Below are 19,317 nucleotides of genomic sequence, written 5' to 3' on the forward strand. Positions count from 1 at the left end.
AAATAAAAAGTTGGAGAGATAAATAAAAAGAAAAATCAAATGATACAATGTGTAGATATCACTGTGTGCCTCCCTTTGTTTCTCCAACGACATGTCTTGGGGATCATCCACTTCAATGCAAGAGATCTCTCTCATTCATCTTAACTATATTTTATGTAACTGCACGTGGACTAATTGACTTTTCCCCTATCAGTGCATATTTTGTCCCCTTCCAATTCTTGCCTATGACAAGAAGGACGTAATGACATATCGAAGGAGAGAATTTTTCCAGGGTCCATACTAAAGTGCTGGAACTGGTCCTTTCTGTCTATATCTGTGGAATGTCACCTCAGACTCCAAACCACCTAGACCGTGAGATTTCTGGGGGCAGAGACAAGTCTGTGTCCCTGCTCGGATACTCTGCCCAACTCCCATATAATCATTACTTGGTTAATTTCTACTGATCTTCTGATCACTGCTCAACTAACACTCCTACTGGGAGGCTGTCCCTAAGTCTTCAGTTAGGCCAAATGCCTCTGCTATGAGCAATTGTAGTCAGCCTCCAGGATGGACGGCAATGATTCTTACCTGGTGATATTCACAGCCCCTCCTACCAATAGGATATTGCTGAAATAACGGGGCGTGACTTCTGACTCCCAAATTCATGTTCTACTACTGTCCATATTCCACAGGGAAACGCTTAAGGTATTTTAGACAAAGCACAGCGTGAGCACTGACAGTTAACACTTCTAGCTCCCCCAGCGCAGTTTCTTATTTAAAACTACTATTCCCAGTATGCCCTTCACGTCTTGGAATTGCGGGTGGGGGCCGTGCCTGTGTGGAGGGTACTAGACCTACATTTTCCAGAATGCAACGGCCACCTAGCTGACTGCCAAGCATTTCGGGAATTGTAGTCCTCCAAAGACGTGCACTCGCAACTCCCAGCATGCCTTGGATCCTGAACCGTGTGGTGGGAAACGGACAATCGTGCGGCACGTTGGGAAAAAGGACCGTCACTTTCCCCGGCTTGCCGCCGAGACGAGCAAACCCATTCTTGGGACTACAATTCCCAGCGGGCTGTGCGCGAAAGGGCACGCTGGTTCTTCTGCCGGAAGTTCGCTCTAGCCCTGGGTCCCCCAACTGCTTCCAGAGCCGGAGCCGCCCAGTCGCCGCGGTACCGGGGCAGCTGGGGTCCGGACGGGGGTCGCCATGGTAACGGGGGCGCGCTCACGCTGGGGACAGGAGGAGGGTGGGTCCACGCGCGGATACTGGAGGCTCGGTTGGGTACTGACAACCCCCCACCACCGCTGTGCGATGGTCTGGGCCGGGCGCGGGCTCTCGGGACTGGGGCAGATCAAAGGCCGGGAAGGGAGGAACTGAGCGGTGGTTCTGGGCGCCGGGGTGCACCGGGGGTCTCGAGCCTGGGGGGCATTGGAGACTAGGTGCCGAGGGGAGAGAGGGCTGTGCGGGTGAGAGACATTGGAGATGATCGGGGAGGGGTTTGAACCAGGGAGGCATCTGGGGAGGCGGAGGCTCGGAGGTGAGAAGAAAAAATTGGAGGTGGGGAGGGTCGTCCCAAGAGGAGGGTCTTCTGGGAGTGTGGCAGGAGCGTGGGAGAAGAGTGCGAGGCCTCGGGATAGAAGAGAAGGGGTCTCTAGAGGCAGGAAGCTGGCACTGCAGGCGGAGGGGAGTGTCGAAACCGGGGGCGGGATACTGCTAGTGAAAAGATAACCTTCCGGGGAAGAGACTGGGCAGTGCAGACGGGAAAGATAGCTGTAGGGAATGGACCTTTAGAGTCAGGTAAAGTGCCTCAAAGGGGAAGACGGCTTGGAGGTAGGGAGTGGATACTAGAAGGGAAGGGGTTATCATGGAACGGGTCTTTCCAAGAGGAGGTGTGTTGGGGGTAGGGAGTAGGCATAGAAGTGTGAGAGGTGGGGATGGGGCTTTTGGAGCGAGGACTGGGTTTGGCAGTGTTAGATTTGGCAGCCCTCTCTCCAGACGGGGCTTTGAACTATAGGAAAGGACTCTTTGGTCAGAGAACTAGGAAAAGAAATAAAAGAGGTTGGGTTTCCCTCAACTCTGTAGGTTTGCCTCTAGCTTTCCTTCCTGTAAGCCTTATATCTCTGGCTCTGCCCCCAGGCTCTGGCTGCCTGGCAGGAGCCTCCTCACCCCTACCCGTGCCCTTTCCCTTCCTGCTCAGGACCCCTGCCCTGCTAGGAAGTGGTTTTCCCTGGCTCAGCAGAAGGGGTTCTTGGAAGGAGAGTGTAATATCCTGTTCTCCGCCAGCTTGATTGGTTGGGGGGAGGGCGGTAAATTATGTGGAGAATGAGGCTTAGGAAAGACGGTAGACTCTCATGAAGGGGTGGAGGCTCCCACAAAGGGAGTTCACAGCAAAGCCATTAGACTCCTAGCTCTGCTTGCTGGCTGTGAAACTTCTTTCTCTGAGCCTCGGTTTCTTCGTCTATAAAATGGGCATAAGCATGCCTGTCTCAAACAGAACTGGAGCCAAAGGCAGGTTTCCTAGCTGGGTGAGCTTGGGTGGTCATGTTTTTCTCAAAGTCAAATGATGATGTATTACAATACAACTAAGAACTGATACTTATATATCATTTAGTATGTGCTGTCATTGTACTGTATACCCCTTATGTTTATTAACCTGCGCAACAGCCTTATGAGAGAGAGACTCTCATTATGTCCATTATACAGAAGAGGAAATAGAGGTCCAGAGAGGTTAAATGACTTGCCCATAGGCACACAGTAAGCAGTGTCTGGATTCATTTGGACTCTATAGTTTGTGTTCTTAGCCACTTGGGCAAAACGCTTCAGTCACAATGATAGCTAATTTTATTGAGTGCTGGGTATGTAATAGGTACTGTGCTAAGCACTTCTGGCGTTAATTCATTCCATTTTCATAGTAACCCTACGACGGCTGACCTGGCGTTTTAGAACCGTAACGACAAATTTCCTAGCCATCACTGATGATAATCATCACGGACACAGAGCACATAATCTGAGCCAGGCACTGCAATGGGTACCTCTCATGTCATTTTCTCCCGATCACACCCTTATGTGGCCCTATTTTCCAGGTGGATAAACTGAGGCACCAAGTAGTCAAGTCACTTAAGAAGTGGCAGGTGCTTTGGAAAACAGTTTAACCGTTCCTGGAAAAGTTACTCCTAGAGTTGCAGCAATAACCCAGCAATTCCTCTCCTAAAGGAAATGAAAATGTATGTCTCTGTAAAAACTGGTACACAAATGATCTTAGCAGTATTATCACTGTCACCAAAAAGTGGAAACAACCCAAATGTCCATCAGCTGATGAAAGGATAAACAAAACGAGGTCTATCCATATTATTCAGGCATTAAAAGAAATGAAGTCCTGATATATATAACATGCGTGAACCTGGAAAACATTACTTCTGAGCGAAAGAAGCCAGACGCAAAGGGCCACTTTTTATCTGATGCCACTTATATGAAATGTCCAGAACAAGCAAATACATAGAGACAGAAAGATGAGTGGTAGCCGGGGCCTGGGTGGAGGGAAAGTGACTGCTAATGAGTGTGTGTGTGTGTGTTGGGGGGGAGCTTCTTTTAGGGGTGATGAAAATGTCCTGGAATTGGTGATTTTTACACAATCGTATGAATATACTAAAGACCATTGAACTGTATACATTTTGGGTGAACTTTATGGTATGGGAATTATATCTCAATTTTTTTTAAAGTGGTAAAAAGAGAAAAAAGAAGTGGGCATTGCCGAGACTCAGACCAGAGAAGTCTGAAACTGAGTTTTTGAGTGCCTGCTACGTACCAGCCACCAAGCTGATTCTATAAAATTTAACCTGCAAAACACCTTGATAAGGTGGATCTTCTGAGGAAACTTGGGGAAACTGAGGCTCAGAGGGGTGGGTCTTTTGTCCAATGTCAGGCAGACAAGAGGTGTTCAGCCTGGGACTCAGGGCCCTGGAGCTGAGGGTAGAGCTGGCTGATCAGTGGAAGAAAAATCACTCAGCAGGAGTGTCGAAGGGACCTGGGGCAGACGTAAGTGTCCACGCCGGCCTGGCTGGGCACTGGGGGAGGCAGGCAGCAGAGGAGCTTGGCCCCCGTCTCCCTGGTGGCGATGGGTGGGGCTGTCGGGCGTAGCACTGCCCCGCCCCACCCCCACTCTCACTTCCTCCTCTTCCTGCCCCCCAGATCCGCTTCATCCTCATCCAGAACAGAGCGGGCAAGACGCGCCTGGCTAAGTGGTACATGCAGTTTGACGACGATGAGAAACAGAAGCTGATCGAGGAGGTGCACGCCGTGGTCACTGTCCGAGACGCCAAACACACCAACTTTGTGGAGGTGACGGACCCCCGCCCCGGTGCTCCCCACACGCCCCTGCCTCCTTTCCAGCCTCCCGCCCCACCGCCGACTGCAGTAACCCCTCAGACCCTCTCTCCTTCCAACGTTCATTCATCCACTCAACACGCTTGTAGCTTGCTGCCTTCCTTCCTTTGGGGGGATACTTCGCATTGTGAGAATTTTCAAAAGCACAGATTAGTACAATGAGAGGGAAGTTGATTGAAGATTTATACACCCCCTGCCCAGATGTAATCAGTATTACTATTTTGCCTTTTTGACTCTACCTTTTTTTTGGCCAAAGAATTTTTTCTTCCGGTGCCAGCTTACTATAAACATGTTCAAACACACAAAAGTAGAAGGAATAATATAATGACCATCTTTGCTGTAGCGTTTTAAATGTAGTTACAGAGATTGTGAAATTTCATCCCTAAATAGTTCAGGAGGTGTCTTGGAAAATAAAGACATTTCCTTCCGTTTTCACAATGTCACTATCAGACCCGATAAAATTCATCATACTTCCTAAATGTCTCTCTAATACCCAATCAATATTCAAATTTCCCCCAGATCTTCAAAGCTGATTGATTGTTCAGAGCCAGTCGAGGATCTTGCATTGCTTTGGTTGCTGTGTCCCCTTGGTCTCTTTTTATTGAGAAGTCTCTGCTTTTCATTCCCATACTGTTAGCCTGTTCGAGAGACCAGGCTGCTTGTCCTGTAGAATTCAGCGAATGTTTATCGAGGGCCCGCCGTGTGCCAGGCGCTGTTCTAGGTACTGGAGATACCGCAGGGGGTGTGACAGACGGGTCCCTGGCCTCGGAGAGCGATAGTAAAGACAGAATATAGGGTGGTGACAGGTGCCCCGGAGCACAGAGAAGCAGAAGCAGCTGTGGGGGATGAAAGTGCTACGGAGTGTGCACTGGACTTGTAGTGCTGGTTTCAATGACTGAATCAGGACGTCTTCATTGAAGAGGTGACATTCGAGCCAAGACCTGAAGGAGTCGAAGAAACGAAAGAGATGCTATCTGAGAGAGGAACATTCCAAGCCCAGGGAATTGGCAGGTGCAAAGGCCCTGAGGTGGAAACAGACTGGGGCCTTCCTGGAATAGTGAGAAAGCCCGCAGGTGGAATAAGGCCGGAGGAGGAGGGGAGGAGATGAGGTTAAAGAGATAACGAGGGCAGATGGCCCAGGGCTCTTGCTCTGAGGGAGGCGGCAGCCGCGAGGGTTTTAAACAGAAGAGGGAGGTGAGCTGTCACAGGGATCCCTCCATGGGGGCAAGATTCCTCCAGGGGGCAAGAGCAGAAGCAGGAATACCGCTGGAGGCGCTAGCGAGAGATGCTGGTGCCCGGAACTGGCATGGAAGCCGTGGGGGAGGCGAGAAGAGTTTTAGAGGCAGAGCCAGCGAAGGACCAAGGATGAGACGTGCAGTGTGACAGAAAGCGGGGCCACCGGTGGGAGGCTCTGTTACCTTCTACGGCAGGACAGACTTCGGAAAGAGCAGGTTGAGGTGAAGATCCGGAGTGAGGTGTCTGTTCCCATCCCAGCGGAGACGTCCAGGTTGGGGGACAGGTCAGGGTTCAGGGACAGAGTTGGGCAGGATACGTCATCGTGGAAGGTTCTGCGCGTAGCAGGGAGCTACAGCTGCGGGACTCCCCGGGGGATGAGCACAGGCAAAGCACGAAGGAGAAGGGAGGCCACAGCTAGAGGCAGGAGTGAGAAGGCAGAGGAAATCCCGGGGGTCCAGTGCCCCAGCAGCCAGGGGAAAGTGCTTTCAGGACCACGGGACTGGCCCCTGGAGGCAGGGGGCTGGTGGCCTTGCTGAGGGCAGTCTGGTGGGGTGAGAGCTGAGCAGAGCCGGGCCAGGAGGGGATGAGGGAAGGGACGGGGACATTGGGGGTGCCCACTCTTGTAGGGCATCCTGCTGCCAGTGCAGTGCCAGGTCTGACCCTGAGTGCCGGGAACGACAGCGTCTGAGGGGCCGGGAGGAAGTTAGGGAGGCCAGAGAGGCTCACCGATCAGAATGCCGCAGGAGCCGACCCCTCAGATCCTTTGGATCTGGGCCCACTCTTTCATTTGTTCATTCATGCATTTATTTATCAGCCATTCCTCGGTGGCCAGCCCTGTGCTCAGCTCTCAGTGGGGACTGAGACAGCCCAATGAGGGACACACCAGACAGTGACAGCCCAGAGTGTGCAAGGCTGGCATGGAGTAGCCTGGCAGGAGGCGGGCACGTGACCCAGCCTGGGGATCAGAGAGAGCTTCCTGGAGGAGGGCTTGCAGTGAGGAACAAGAGAGAATCATTCCCTCCCCCAGTAAACTGGGGAGTATCAGGAGGGAGAGGCATTAAATAACGCCTCTCGTGAGAATGCGGTCAGGGCAGGCTTCCTGGAGGAGGAGACTTGTGAGAAGAAACAAAGGGATGAGCAGCCAGCCGGAAGGCCAGCCATCCAGACTGTCTTCCTCTCATTTATTCATTAACGCTTATTTCTTAGCACCTGTGTTAGTTTCCTGCTGCTGCTGGAACAAATCACCACGAACACAGTGGCTTAAAACGGCGCACATTTGTCTTACAGTTCTTTAGGTTAGGCGTCCAAATGGGTCAGCAGGGCCACGCTCCTTCTGGAGGCCGTAGGGGAAAAGCCATTGTCTTGCCTTTTCTGGCTTCCGGGGCCACCTGCGTTCCTCAAGCTCATGGCCCTCCATCTTCAAAGCCAGCCGCATAGCATCTTGATATCTCTCTCTCTCTGACCCATACTCGTTGCCTTCCTCTTCCCTTATAAGGACCGTTGAGATGACCCTGGGCCCATCCAGACAGTCCAGGATCATCTCCCCTTCTCAAGATCCTGCATCTCATCTGCAAAGTCCCTTTTGCCGTGTGGGATCCTATGTCATAGGTTGCGGGGACGGGATGTGGACATCGCTGGGGTGGGGGATGGAGAGATTATTCTGTCTGCCGAAGCACCTATCCAGTGTCCAGCCCTGTGCGGGGCAGTGCTGGGGACACAGTGCCGACAGCCCTGGCCTTCCCTCCGGGGGCTCACAGTCCAGTGGGGAGACAGAGCTGTCCACAGACAGTGACACCTGCAGTGGTCAGGGCTGGGACGGGGCCCCTGTGGCCGGAGGTGTGGGAGAGGGACCTGCCCCCGCCAGCAGGAAGAGACTTATCTGGAGCATGGAGCAGAGGCCGTGCTCATCAGCATCTGGGGCTGATCCCAGAGGAGCCCGGAAACTGAAAACGGAGCACGAGAAGGAGGGAGGAGGTGTCAGCAGGAATGGGAGGCTTTCAAGAAAAGAATGTCACATTCTGCCAAGGCCACGCCAGCCGTGACAGTCAGTTGGTAACATCCCCAGATAACGTTCTTGCCCTGGGCCTTCATCCAGGACGCCCTCCCACAGCGCAAACATCTGATCACGGTCTTTATCGGTTAATAAAAAAAAGTAGAGTATGCGCCCTGATACGCGCTTAGTTATCTGTGGATTATGTGTGGGCATTATGGGAATAATGTCAGAAAACGTACTCCAAGTGTGGAAATGAACAAAAGGATGAGCTGGAAGAAAAAATCGAGGAGTAATGTTGGCTTTCGCAGTTGCTACCGGTTGGTGCCACACACGTGCCAGACCTACAGCTGGGGTTTTTCAAATGTAGGCTAATGACATCATGCTTTGCATATCTCTGTCTACATCTGTCTATTTCTGTATCTACTTACACATGTAAAATTGGAGTCTGCGTCCCCAGCCCTATTTATTTATTATGTGTTACCGTAGTAATATTTGTATGTATATTACAGTTCAGTTAAGGGCAAGGCTGGGATTGTCTTGGTTACGAGTCACCGCTTGACTCTGCACAGCCCAGCACAGAGCCCGCCCCACGGTCGGTGCTCAGGCAGTGTTTATGTGATGAATGAATGAATCGGTTCTATTTTGACTCTTTCCAGAGGCTGTAGGGAGCCTCGAAAAGGTGGATGCCATGGAACACTCCAGGCTTCCCCTCAGCTCTGGGCTTTTGCACAAGCTGTCTCCTCCGCCTGAGGCGCTTATGCCCATTTCCTCCTGTTCATCCTCCAGATCGCAGGTGCCCCCTCCTCCAGGAAGCCCTCTGTGCTTTTGCAACACCCTCCCCACCCCACTCTTGGGTTATCTGAGAATGGCTCTTTCACCACTGGACTGTGAGCCCCAGGAGGGGAGAGCCAGGCCTGTCTTGGTCACCACTGTGTCCCCAGTGCAGGACCAGACACAGAGTAGGGCCTCAGAGACCATGAGAGGAATGAAGGACTAAATATATTGGCCCCAGAATGCCCCCCGCCCGGCACGTCGGGTCATGGGCACGCCCGGTCGCTGACAGCCTCTCTGCCCACAGTTCCGAAACTTTAAGATCATCTACCGACGCTACGCGGGCCTCTACTTCTGCATCTGCGTGGACGTCAATGACAACAACCTGGCCTACCTAGAGGCCATCCACAACTTCGTGGAGGTGAGTGCGGGTGGTGCTCAAGCACTGGGAACCGGCGCTGGGCTCCTCTCCGGGGATGCTGGGACTCTCTCTTCTCCCTCCCCGGGGCAGAGGGGGCGACTGGGTCTTTCTCTAGCCACCCCCATTTCTTTTTGTCTTTACGCCGCCAGCTACGTCCCTCTCCGTCTCTCTCTGACCATGCGTCTCTGTTCCTTTCTCTCCCTCTGCCTCAGTCTGTCGCCTGCTGCCATCATCTGATGACCTTCGTTCTTGTTTCTCTGCCTTTTCACCATCTCTGTCTCTTTCTCCCTCTCCCTCCATCCCCGGCTCGGTCTCTGTCTAGCTGTATCTCTCTCTCTCCGCCGACCCCGTCTCTCTCTGTCTTTCGCTATCTGTGTGATAACCTCTGTCCCTATCTCTGTGTGCCTCTCTCTCCCCGCCCGTCTCTCACCATCTGTCCCCCTCTCTCAGGTCTTAAATGAATATTTCCACAACGTCTGTGAACTGGACCTGGTGTTCAACTTCTACAAGGTGGGCTCCCGGCAGAGACGAGGGCGGGGGAGCCGGAGGCGGGGCAGGAGGACGGGCCGTCACCCCCACACACACACACTCCCCGCCCGCCCAGTGCCTCAGCTGGTGTCCATGTCCTGGCTCTCGGGCCCCGGGGCCCCCAGCTTCTGAGGTTCAGACCAGCACCCCAGGCTCCTTCGCTCACACCGGGCTCTCTCCTCTCCCCACTTCACTCAGGTGTACACGGTCGTGGACGAGATGTTCCTGGCCGGTGAGATCCGTGAGACCAGCCAGACGAAGGTGCTGAAGCAGCTGTTGATGCTGCAGTCCCTGGAGTGAGGTGGGCACCCCCACCGGCCCCGGACCCCGGCCTCGCCTGCTCGCTCCCCCTTTCCAGGCCTGGGGCCCACCCCAGCAGCCCCCTCCCTCAGCTGCCCAGGAGGAAGGCACCCAGCTGGGTCTGGGCCACGAGAGAGGAGACTGCACCCCACTGCCTCTGGGCCCCAGCTGTGGGCAGAGGCCACCTTGCGTGTGCTGAGTAACTGTGCCGTTGTCGTGTGATGCCGTGAGTGTGCGTGTGTGGAGCCCTCAATAAACCTGTGGTCCCCACCTGGCCGTGTGTGTTCGTGTCCTTGCCTGTCTTCGCAGGAGCCGTGGGCACTCAGGACGCCCTGCTGACATGACATCAGTCAGTCAGTCAACAAACAGTCCTCACTGTGCTGAGCAGGGCGGGGCCCCAGGCGCGTTCGCAGCTGCTCCTGCTCACAGAGGGCCCGCAGACCAGAAGCGGTGACAGATTTCACACCGGACACTTGCTACTAAAATGATAGCATTCACAGCTGACGCTCGGTAGCACTGGGCGCCCCCCAGATGTTCTCGGCATTGGCATGTGCTACCTTGCTTTGTCCTCACGAGCTATGAGGAAGGACTGTTAGTACCCCCACTTTTCGGGTGAGCTCAGGAAGGCTCTCCCAATGTCACAGCTAGTTAGTAGCTGAGGCAGATTTGTTCCAAGCTGGTTAGGAGCCCAGGCAGGCGGTTCCAGACCCTCATTTTTAACCACGAGGCCAGATGGTTGTTACAAGGGCAGGCACCAGGTCTGGTGTTTAGTGGTTCTCAGCGATGGCACGGCCGGCACTTGGGAGGACAGTTCTTCAGTGGGAGTGTCCCAGGCATGGCCAACTGTCGGCCTCCATCCACAGATTGCCAGCAGTGGCCCTCTGGCCCTAAGAGAAAACACCCCGGCGTTGCTAGTGCCCTCTCCAGGGCCACCGCTCCCCTCCCTCGGGCCCACCGAGGGCAGGGTGATGGCTGCCGGCCGTACCCGTGACCGGCGCCCCCGGCAAGCTGAGGACTGCGCCAGGCACGTCAAGTCAGCTCTTGCGCGTGTCGCAGGGCCTCGCCTCAGTCTCGCAGCTCAGCCACGTCCGCACCGTGTAACGTTCGGGCGAGTCACGTCGCCTCTCCTGCCTCAGCCTCTTCATCCGGAAAATGGCTTGACCATAGTTTCCTATCAGGCCATGCTCGAGGGTTTAAATGAATGAATCGGACAGTTCGGGATAGTGCCTAGCGTCACTCGAGCGTATTCCCCCCACAGATGGTAAGCGCCTGCTGTATGCGCGGCCCTGTCAGAGACGGAAGTTGTCTGCAGAGATGGACGGTGGGTGCCTGCTCCAAAGATTGTTATTTTACACGTGGGGAAGGGAGGCTTGGCGAGGTGAATTCCTTTATCGATACAGTTGTTACTACAGTGTATTTGTTTCTGATTGCTGCTGTGCAAATTGCCACAAACCTGGTGACTAGAAAACAACAGGGCTTTGCGCCTGCCCGCTTTGGAGGGGCGAGGGCGGGGGCGGCCTCCAGGCCGAGGCTCGGATCTGCAGCCGGGAGTCGGGGTGGAAAGTGAGCTCAGCCCTGAGGAAGCAGCAGGTTTGAGGACTATGCTGAGGTTATTAAGACTTGGGGACCGTATTTGTTTCCTGGGGCTGCCATAACAAGTGACCACAGACTGGGTGGCTTAAAAGAAATGGATTTCCTCACCGGTCCAGGGGCTGGAAGTCTGAAACCGAGGTGTGGGCGGGGCAGGGCGAGGCTCCCCTCGAAGGTTCTAGGGAAGGACCCTTCCATGCTTCTTCCAGTTTCTTGTGACTCCTGATACTTGGCTTGTGGCTGCATCGCTCCAACCTCTGCCTCCGTCTTCCCAAGGCCATTTCCTCTATGTCTGCATCTCCTCTTCTAGCTCCTAGAGGGACTTGTCATTGGATTCAGGGCCCTCCAGGATAATCTAAGATGATCTTACCTCAAGGTCCTTAATGACGTCTGCAAAGACCCTTTTTCCAAGGAAGGTCATTTTCACAGGCTCCGGGATATGGATGTAATCTTTACCATCAACCCACTAGAGTGAGCGTTAGCCATCAGAGGTCAGCCAGGAAAGGTGGCCAGGAGGCCTTTGGACACACGGACCTGAGGCTCCGAGAGGGAAGGATGCAAAGAGCGTTTGCTTATTCACATATTTGACAGATGTCTCTAGGGCATCTACTATGGTACCTTGGGCATCTAAATAGTACCAGGCACCATTTTAATAGCAGGTAAAAGAACAATGAGCAGGACAAAGACCTGCCCTCGGGGCACTCGTGTTGTCCTAAGGGGACAAGTCCACATCTAGTGCGTCAGCAAGCGAGGAGGCAAAGCAGAGTGACGGGGCGGGAAGCCTGGCGAGGGCACCGCTGCTCTCGATGGGCTGTCAGGAAGACCTCGCTGGAGGAGGTGACGTTCAAACGGAGACTGGAGGAGGTTAGAGAATGAGCCACGGAGCATGTTAGGGAGAGTATTCTAAGCAGCAGGGCCAGTAAGTGCAAAGGCCCTGAGGCAGAACAGAACAGGAGGCCAGCATGGCTGGAACAGAGTGAGCAAAAGAGAGAGGAGGCCGTGTGTTCAGAAGAGAGTGAGGAGCAGGCCGATCGCGCTGGGCCAGACCAGCCGTGGCGAGGACCCCGGGCTGCTCTTGAGTGCGACGAGAGCCACAGGAAGGGCTTCCTGTTTGGAGAATTTGGGGAAGTTGGTGACAGTTTATTGAAATAGAACTCACATATCATACAATTCACCCATTTAAAGTGGACAGTGCGGTGGTTTTTCGTATACTCACAGAGTGTGTCACCGTCATCACAATCCATTTAGAACATTTTCATTGCCCCCAAAAGAAACCTGTACCTTTAGCTGCCATCCCTCAGTCCTTCCAGCCCTAGGTAATCGACCAGTACACTAATCCACTTTGTGTCTCTGTGGATTTGCCTATTCTATGGAATCACCCAACGGGTGGGGCACGGGAGTGTCTTGAGCTGAAGAGGGACAATGATCTGCCAGATCTAACACGAGGAAGTCCGGGGTGGGAGGCAGGAGGCCAGCATGGAAGTGATGACGATACAGATGAGAGATGATGCCGGCTTGGGCCAAGGCGGGGACAAGGTGGTAAGAGAAGTGAGCAGCTTCTGGACGCGCTGTGAAGGTGGATCCGGGAGGGTTTGCTGACACCTGACGCAGGGTCGGGAAGTAGCCAAAGATCAGCCCGATTTTACAACCCGAGTGTCTGGAAGACGAGAATCTGTTTTTCTAGAAGCGAAAAGACGGTGGGAGGAATAAATCGAATTTGAGCTCGTGGGCCTCTGACGGAAGATGCTGTGGAGACAGTGGTCACATGGGTCTGGAGCTCGGGACACAGGTCCAGTCCGGAGATAAGACATTTAGGAGGCAACAGAATGCGCTGATGGTGTTGACCACTGGGAGGTGAGCTGAGAGCATCAAGGGAATAGGCGGGGGAGCGATCTGCAGGCTGAGCTCAGGAAAAAGAACTCAGAAAACGAAACGGGGAAGGAGCGAGAGGGAGAAGCGGCTAGTGCAGCGTCCTTGAATCAGGAGGAAAAGCGTGTTCAGGAGGAAGAAGGGGTTCGCGTGTGGAATGCCATCGAGGCCACTAGGACTCCGCTAGAACGGCTCGATTAAACCGCCTCGTGTGGCAAGCGCACAGAGTAACCGGACGCTTTATTTCGCACTCCCTGTGTTGCTGGTGGGAGCACAAAAGGGTCCAGCCCCTCCAGAAAACAGTCCGGCAGGTCCTCGTAAAGTTAAACATTATCCTTGCTTTATGACTCAAGCCATCCCACTCCTACTGATTTAGGCGAGAGATATGAAATTTCCGTACACATCTCTATGCGAACCCAGAGAAGCAGAAACTCATGTTTATGCAAGACTTGTACGCGAATGTTCATAGCAGCACTGTTCACAATAGCCAGAAGGCGGAGACAAGCCAGATGCCTATTAAGCGATGATGGGTAAGTACGATGTACTATATAGACACACGATGGAATATTTTTCAGCCATAAAAAGGAATGAAGCACTGATAGATGCTACGACATGAATGAAGCCTGAAAACACGTGAAGTGAAAGAAGCCAGGCACGAAAGACCACATAGCATAGAATTTCATTTACAGTATATTAAATGTCCGTAATAGGCAAATCCATAGAGACAGAGAGTAGATCAGCGGTTGCCAGGGGCTGTGTTGAGGGGAGAGGAATCAGGGGGTCACCGTTTTACACATATGGGGTTTCCTCTGTGGAGTGATGACATGATCGGGAGCTGGATAGTGACGATAATTATACAACCTAGTGAATATATTAAAACACGACTGAATGAAAGGTGACTTTTATGACGGCATGTGAATATACCTCAGTTTCAAAAAGATGAAAGCTTCTGAGTGATCGAAGAAAAGAAGAGCCGAGAAAAGAAAGGGGTACAAGTGCCCATAAGCCCCTCTGAGGAAGTGTTGCTGTAAAGACAGAACCGGGGCTGCAGCTGGAGGGGGTCGTGAAAGCGAGCAGCATTTTTATGTTGATGGGAATGGTGCGATCGACCAGGGAGAGAGCCTGAAGATGCAGGAAGGTGACGAGGCTGGAAGAGATCGGGCGGGCCGATCTCGGGGCTCAAGGAGGAGATGGCTCATTCCTGGGAATGGTTGGGAAGGCAGGATGGGTAGGCATCCGGGCAGGTAGGGGCGGTGACGGGAGCTTAAGACAGTTCCTCCTCCGATGGCTTTCATCTTCTAGGAGACTTGGGAAGCGAGGCCATTGGCTGGGAGGGAGAAGGCAGCTGCCACTACAACCAGCAACCCTGAGGCCATAGCAGAAGGCGGGGCCTGCGAGTTGGAGCCCACTTGCCTCTTCCATGCCTCTCCCAGTTGATAGGGGCCCAGGATGGCTACATCTTCTGACTTTTCGAGACACATTGACAACCTAGAATTTTTCTGAATGTCAAGTCTTCTCACGTTTTAATGTTTGTCTTAAAAAAAATTTTTTTTTTTAAACACACAGGGTCAGAGAAACATGTCCAATGGCCAGATTGAGCCCTCGGCCACCACGTGTTTGCCACTTCCGGTGCAAGTGGACCAAAGCACAGGCCAGAGTCCATTCTGGGATTTTGAGGAATTCCAGTGTTTAAGTGGGGAACAGGGAGGAACCTGAGAAAGTGGCCAACAAGGAAGGTTCTGGAACGTGGGTGGAGTGCCTGTTTGAGGCCCAGCAGCTTCTAAGAGTTTTAAAGGCATAATCGCATTTAATCTTCACAATGATGCTGTGAAGCAGCTATTGACGTTATCATCGCCATTAAGAATATTATTCCTCTTTGCAGATAAGAACACTCAGGTTCAGAGAGGAAAGACCATTCGCCCAAGGACACAGTGAGCAGACGGGGCTGGAACTTAGATTTCCAGAATGCTGGAGCCAGGATGTTGATGTTCACTTTAAAGCGACAGATATTTCAGCAGGATCTCTCAAAAAGGCAAGAAAAGAAGCACGAAATAGTTCCAGAAGTGGAGCGAGATTTATATGTAATGCAATTCCGCTCAATATCTACCCCCTACTCCCCCAAAAATGATCTTTCCAAACTTAACGAGCCCATTATCAAGTTTACGTGGTGTTATGGCTTGAACTGTGTCCCCCTCCCAAGGAAAGATATGTTAGAGTCCTAACCTCCAGGACCTCAGAATGTGACCTCATTTGGAGACTGGGTCTTTACCGAGGTAGTCAAGTTTAAGACGAGGTCACTAAGGTGGGCCCTCATACAATAGGACTGGTGTCCTTTAAGGAGGAAAAGTTTGGGCACAGAGACAGACAGACTCAAGAAAGAGGAAGCGAAGAGACACGGAAAGAACCTGGCCATCGTCAAGCCAAGAAGAAAGAGGCCTGGAACCGACTCTCCCTCATGGCCCTCAGAAGGAACCACCATTGCGACACCAGGATCTTGGACTTCCAGTCTCCAGAACTGAGACCATAAGTTTCTGTTGTTTAAATCAGCAGTCTCTGACCTTTTTGGCACCAGGGACAGGTGCTCCCATGAGAATCTAACGCCTGATGACCTGAGGTGGAGCCGAGGCAGTGATGCTGGCGCTGGGGAGCGGCTGCAAATACAGACGAAGCTTTGCTCACTCGCTGCTCACCTCCTGCTGTGCGGCCCGGTTCCTAACAGGCCGTAGACCGGTATTAGTCTGTGGCCCTGGAGGTTGGGGACCCCTGATTTAAACACTCAGTTTGGGGACTTTCTTATGGCAGCCTTAACAAACTAATACGTGTGGGAAAACAAAGCCACAAGAAAAAGCAAGATAATAATTTTGGGGACGAATATGAGAGAGGCTTTGCCCAGCTAGAAATCAAGATCATTATTATTCAGCCTTAGCAACCAAGAGATCATGATATTGGCATAAGATTAGTTGAGCAAGAAAAGATGAAATACCGCCATTCGCGACAACATGGATGGATCTCGAGATAATCAAGCTAAGCAAAATAAGTCAGACAGAAAAGGTTGAAAACCATATGATTTCACTCATGTGGGATATAAAACTGAAAGCAACAAACAAAGATGACAAACAAACAGAGACTCATCGACACGGACAGTAGATTAGAAGCGGGGAGGGGGCGGGTAGGTAGGGGTAACAGGGGTCAAATATTTGGTGACGGCAAAAAAATCTAACTTTGGGTGGCGAACACACAATGTGATATATATGACACGTGGTTGAATCGTATGCTTGAAACTTATTTGATTTTATTAATGTAGCCTCAATAGTTTTTAATAAAAAAAATTAAATAAAAATAAAAGATTAGATGAGTGGATTAACAAAAAAGGTTCAGGGAGCTGGGAAACGGACCCACGCGGCCAGGGAAGTGTGACAGGAGACAGAAGTCGCCTTTGAGATTGGGGGGGAAGTTTGCGGGTTATCCACGTGGGTGAGAGATGGGATCTCTACCTCACACCATACACAAGAGTCATTTTCAGAGGGATCAAAGCTCTAACGGTACAAAACAAACCACAGAGAAAATACATTTTGGGGGATAGTCTTATGACTTTGGGGTCAAGAAGGGTGGTTGTATTAAAAATTATCTTAATTTAGTTCAGTGTTTGAAAGGTAATTCCTTTCAAAGTTCAACAGGTACCAAAGTGGATAGAGTAAAAGCAAAATCTTTTTTCCCCTCAATCTTTACCCCCCAACCACCAACTGGTATAATCGATTTCTTGTTATCTTTACGGAGATATATTATGCATGGAAAAGCAATATGAACACACACACACACACACACACACACACACACAGAGTCTCCCTCTCCCCTACTGTTTAAACACAAATGATGGCATATTGATCATACAATTTTCTTACCTCGAAAATGATTCCAAAGGAATATGTCGAGAACTTTCTTATTTCTGTTATGATGGTATCCTAGAGAAGGATTTCTTAGGATACAAAAGATACTAACCATAAAAGGAAAGACTGCATTGCAAGAAAAACCTCTGGGCATCAACAAAGACCATAAACAAAATGAAAAGAGGAGCCTCGAGTTATGAGAAGGTATTTACGACACATGTAGCTAACAACGATTCTTAGCCACAATATATAAAAAACTCCTACATATCAATAAGAAAAAGACAAACAACCGAACGAGAAAATGAGCAAAAGAAGGAGGAGAAATAGCTTCAGAGGTTGTGGAAGACGAGGAAAGAATCATACACATCATACACAAAGCAGCGGAGATGTAGCCTGTGAGTTATTATCAGCGACCGGAGAGATGGCAGGCCAGGCAGGAGGCTGTTGGAGCCTCGACAACCTGGCTGAGAGTGAATTCAAGGTGGAGATGGGTGAGATTATTTCTGTCTGGCCTGGGGAGGAGAAAGGCCAACCCAGCCCAGCCCATCTCAGCCGGAGAGCGAGAGGTGAAAGACAAGGCTGGCTCCGTGCCCAACATCTGCCTGAGCCTCATCAGCGTCAACCCTGTCTTTCCTTCCCTGTGATGCAATCCTGCACCTGGCGACATCGTCCTCTGTAACCGACCCAGCCCAGGTCAGGCACTTCCAGTGTGCGGCCACGTGCTAAACGCTTTGAGCGGCATGAAAGCCACCACCTTTCTAGGCACTTGGGCTGAAAACTTGGAAGAGATTCCTGTCTCTTCATGAAACAGGAAATCCGGTTTGCTTGACCTTGAAATTGTATCGAAAGTCCCACCCTCACAGCTACCACCCTGGTCCCGCTGCCATCATCCCCGACGTGGACACCTGCCGTCGCCTCCTTGCTGCTTCCGCCCTTGCCCCCAACAGAAGTTCCCAAGATGGCAGCAGCATCTTTTTATATTAAGTGTACGATGACATTTCCCTCCTCAATCCGTCTGCCGCCTCACTCAGCAGGACCCCAAGGTCCCATCCCACCTTCTTCCCTCGCTCACTCCATTCCATCCACACTGGCCTCTTTGCTGTACCCCTGCCTCAGGGCCGTGGCACGAATCCTCTCAATAGCCCTGAAAGGTAAGTGTTATGGCTATGCCACCTTAGGGATGAGGGGACCGAGGCACAGAGAGGTGAAGTCACTCACCTGCCTCTCGGGCGTTGAGTTCTTGCTGTAGGTCAGGCTCCGTACTCAGCCCCGGATGTGCAGACTCTCAGATGAGGTCACGGTTGTTTCCCCCACCGGACAGGCGAGGGACCTGAGGCTCAGAGAGGCCAAGTCACTTGGCTGGGGCCGCAGAGCCAGGAAGTGGCAGATCTGGGCTGAAAGCAGCTCTGTCTCTATCCATCCTCTTGCCTGTAGTTGCTGGAGAGTCTCAGTGAAAAAAAACTGAGCTGAAAGATTGAGCATCCTCATTCCATTTGTTGTTTTCAGGGTTGTGTTTTGTTATCAGCTAACCCTGTGCCCTCATACCCCCTCCACTGCCCACACCTGCATTTATTTCTAAGCAAGCATCATCTCTCCACACAGCCCTTGGTATTCAGGCAGCCTGAGAATCACCAAATCTTTGGACGTTGGAATCATGAAATTACAGACTTGTCAGCCTCTAGAGGTAACGCCACGACCTCCTGGAAGCTGGTGCACTCTGTGGAATGTATTCAATCTGTGACCAACAGTGAGGCCACTGAAGCCGGATGGCTTGGGTTCACATCCAGCTTCCCCACTCACTGGCTGCATGGCCTCAGGAGAAGAGAGAGCCTCAGACCTTCTCATCTGTCAAATGGGGATGATAATAGGAGTCCCTACTTCACTAGGCTGTTGGGAGGTTCAAATGACTTTATATGAGTCAACTACTTAGAACAGCACCTGCACTTAATGAAAGTTATTAAACATTTGTCTTTGAGATTTCAAATCCTCGCCTCTTTGAGCTGTAAAACTCACAGTGATCTATGGCCATGCCACTCTGAACAAGCCCGATCCCATCTGATCTCGGAAGCTAATAAGCAGGGTCGGGCCTGGTTAGTACTTGGATGGGAGACCACCGAGGAAGACCAGGTACTATAGATGTAAAAAATAAAAAAATAAGGAATTGTAAACTGACAAGGTCCTTGCAATCTGGGAGGTCAACCAAGGGTTGCCTCGCCTAAAAAAAAAAAAAAGAGAGAGAAAAAACCTCACGGTGAATTTTGGTACATATTTTTAAAAATGCCAAAATGCCATTATTAATAAAATATTTTAGTATGAAAAAAAGAAAGATGGCTTGATCTTCTTCAACATCTCTGCTT

The 19,317-nt window shown here is 51.6% G+C and overlaps 1 protein-coding gene and 1 pseudogene across 1 annotated transcript; both read left to right on the forward strand.

Moving 5' to 3' along the window:
• Nucleotides 1-983: 983 nt before the first annotated feature.
• Nucleotides 984-9,888, forward strand: AP2S1 (adaptor related protein complex 2 sigma 1 subunit). The gene is made up of 5 exons (XM_011367900.2): nt 984-1,191; nt 4,171-4,320; nt 8,673-8,786; nt 9,237-9,296; nt 9,513-9,888. The coding sequence occupies exons 1-5, from the start codon at nt 1,189-1,191 to the stop codon at nt 9,612-9,614; spliced, it is 429 nt and encodes a 142-aa protein (XP_011366202.1). The 5' UTR covers nt 984-1,188; the 3' UTR covers nt 9,615-9,888.
• A 9,089-nt stretch (nt 9,889-18,977) lies between these two features.
• On the forward strand, nt 18,978-19,099 carry LOC111744658 (annotated as a pseudogene).
• The last annotated feature ends 218 nt before the right edge of the window (nt 19,100-19,317 follow it).

Source organism: Pteropus vampyrus, unplaced genomic scaffold, assembly GCF_000151845.1.
Source record: "Pteropus vampyrus isolate Shadow unplaced genomic scaffold, Pvam_2.0 Scaffold138, whole genome shotgun sequence".
In the NCBI taxonomy this organism is placed as follows: Eukaryota; Metazoa; Chordata; class Mammalia; order Chiroptera; family Pteropodidae; genus Pteropus; species Pteropus vampyrus.

What these genes read in the sequence shown, in the direction of transcription:
- AP2S1 (XM_011367900.2), top strand. An exon ending in AACACACCAACTTTGTGGAG is followed by an intron (nt 4,321 to 8,672) that starts GTGACGGACCCC and finishes CTCTGCCCACAG; the next exon opens with TTCCGAAACTTTAAGATCAT. An exon ending in CCATCCACAACTTCGTGGAG is followed by an intron (nt 8,787 to 9,236) that starts GTGAGTGCGGGT and finishes CCCCTCTCTCAG; the next exon opens with GTCTTAAATGAATATTTCCA.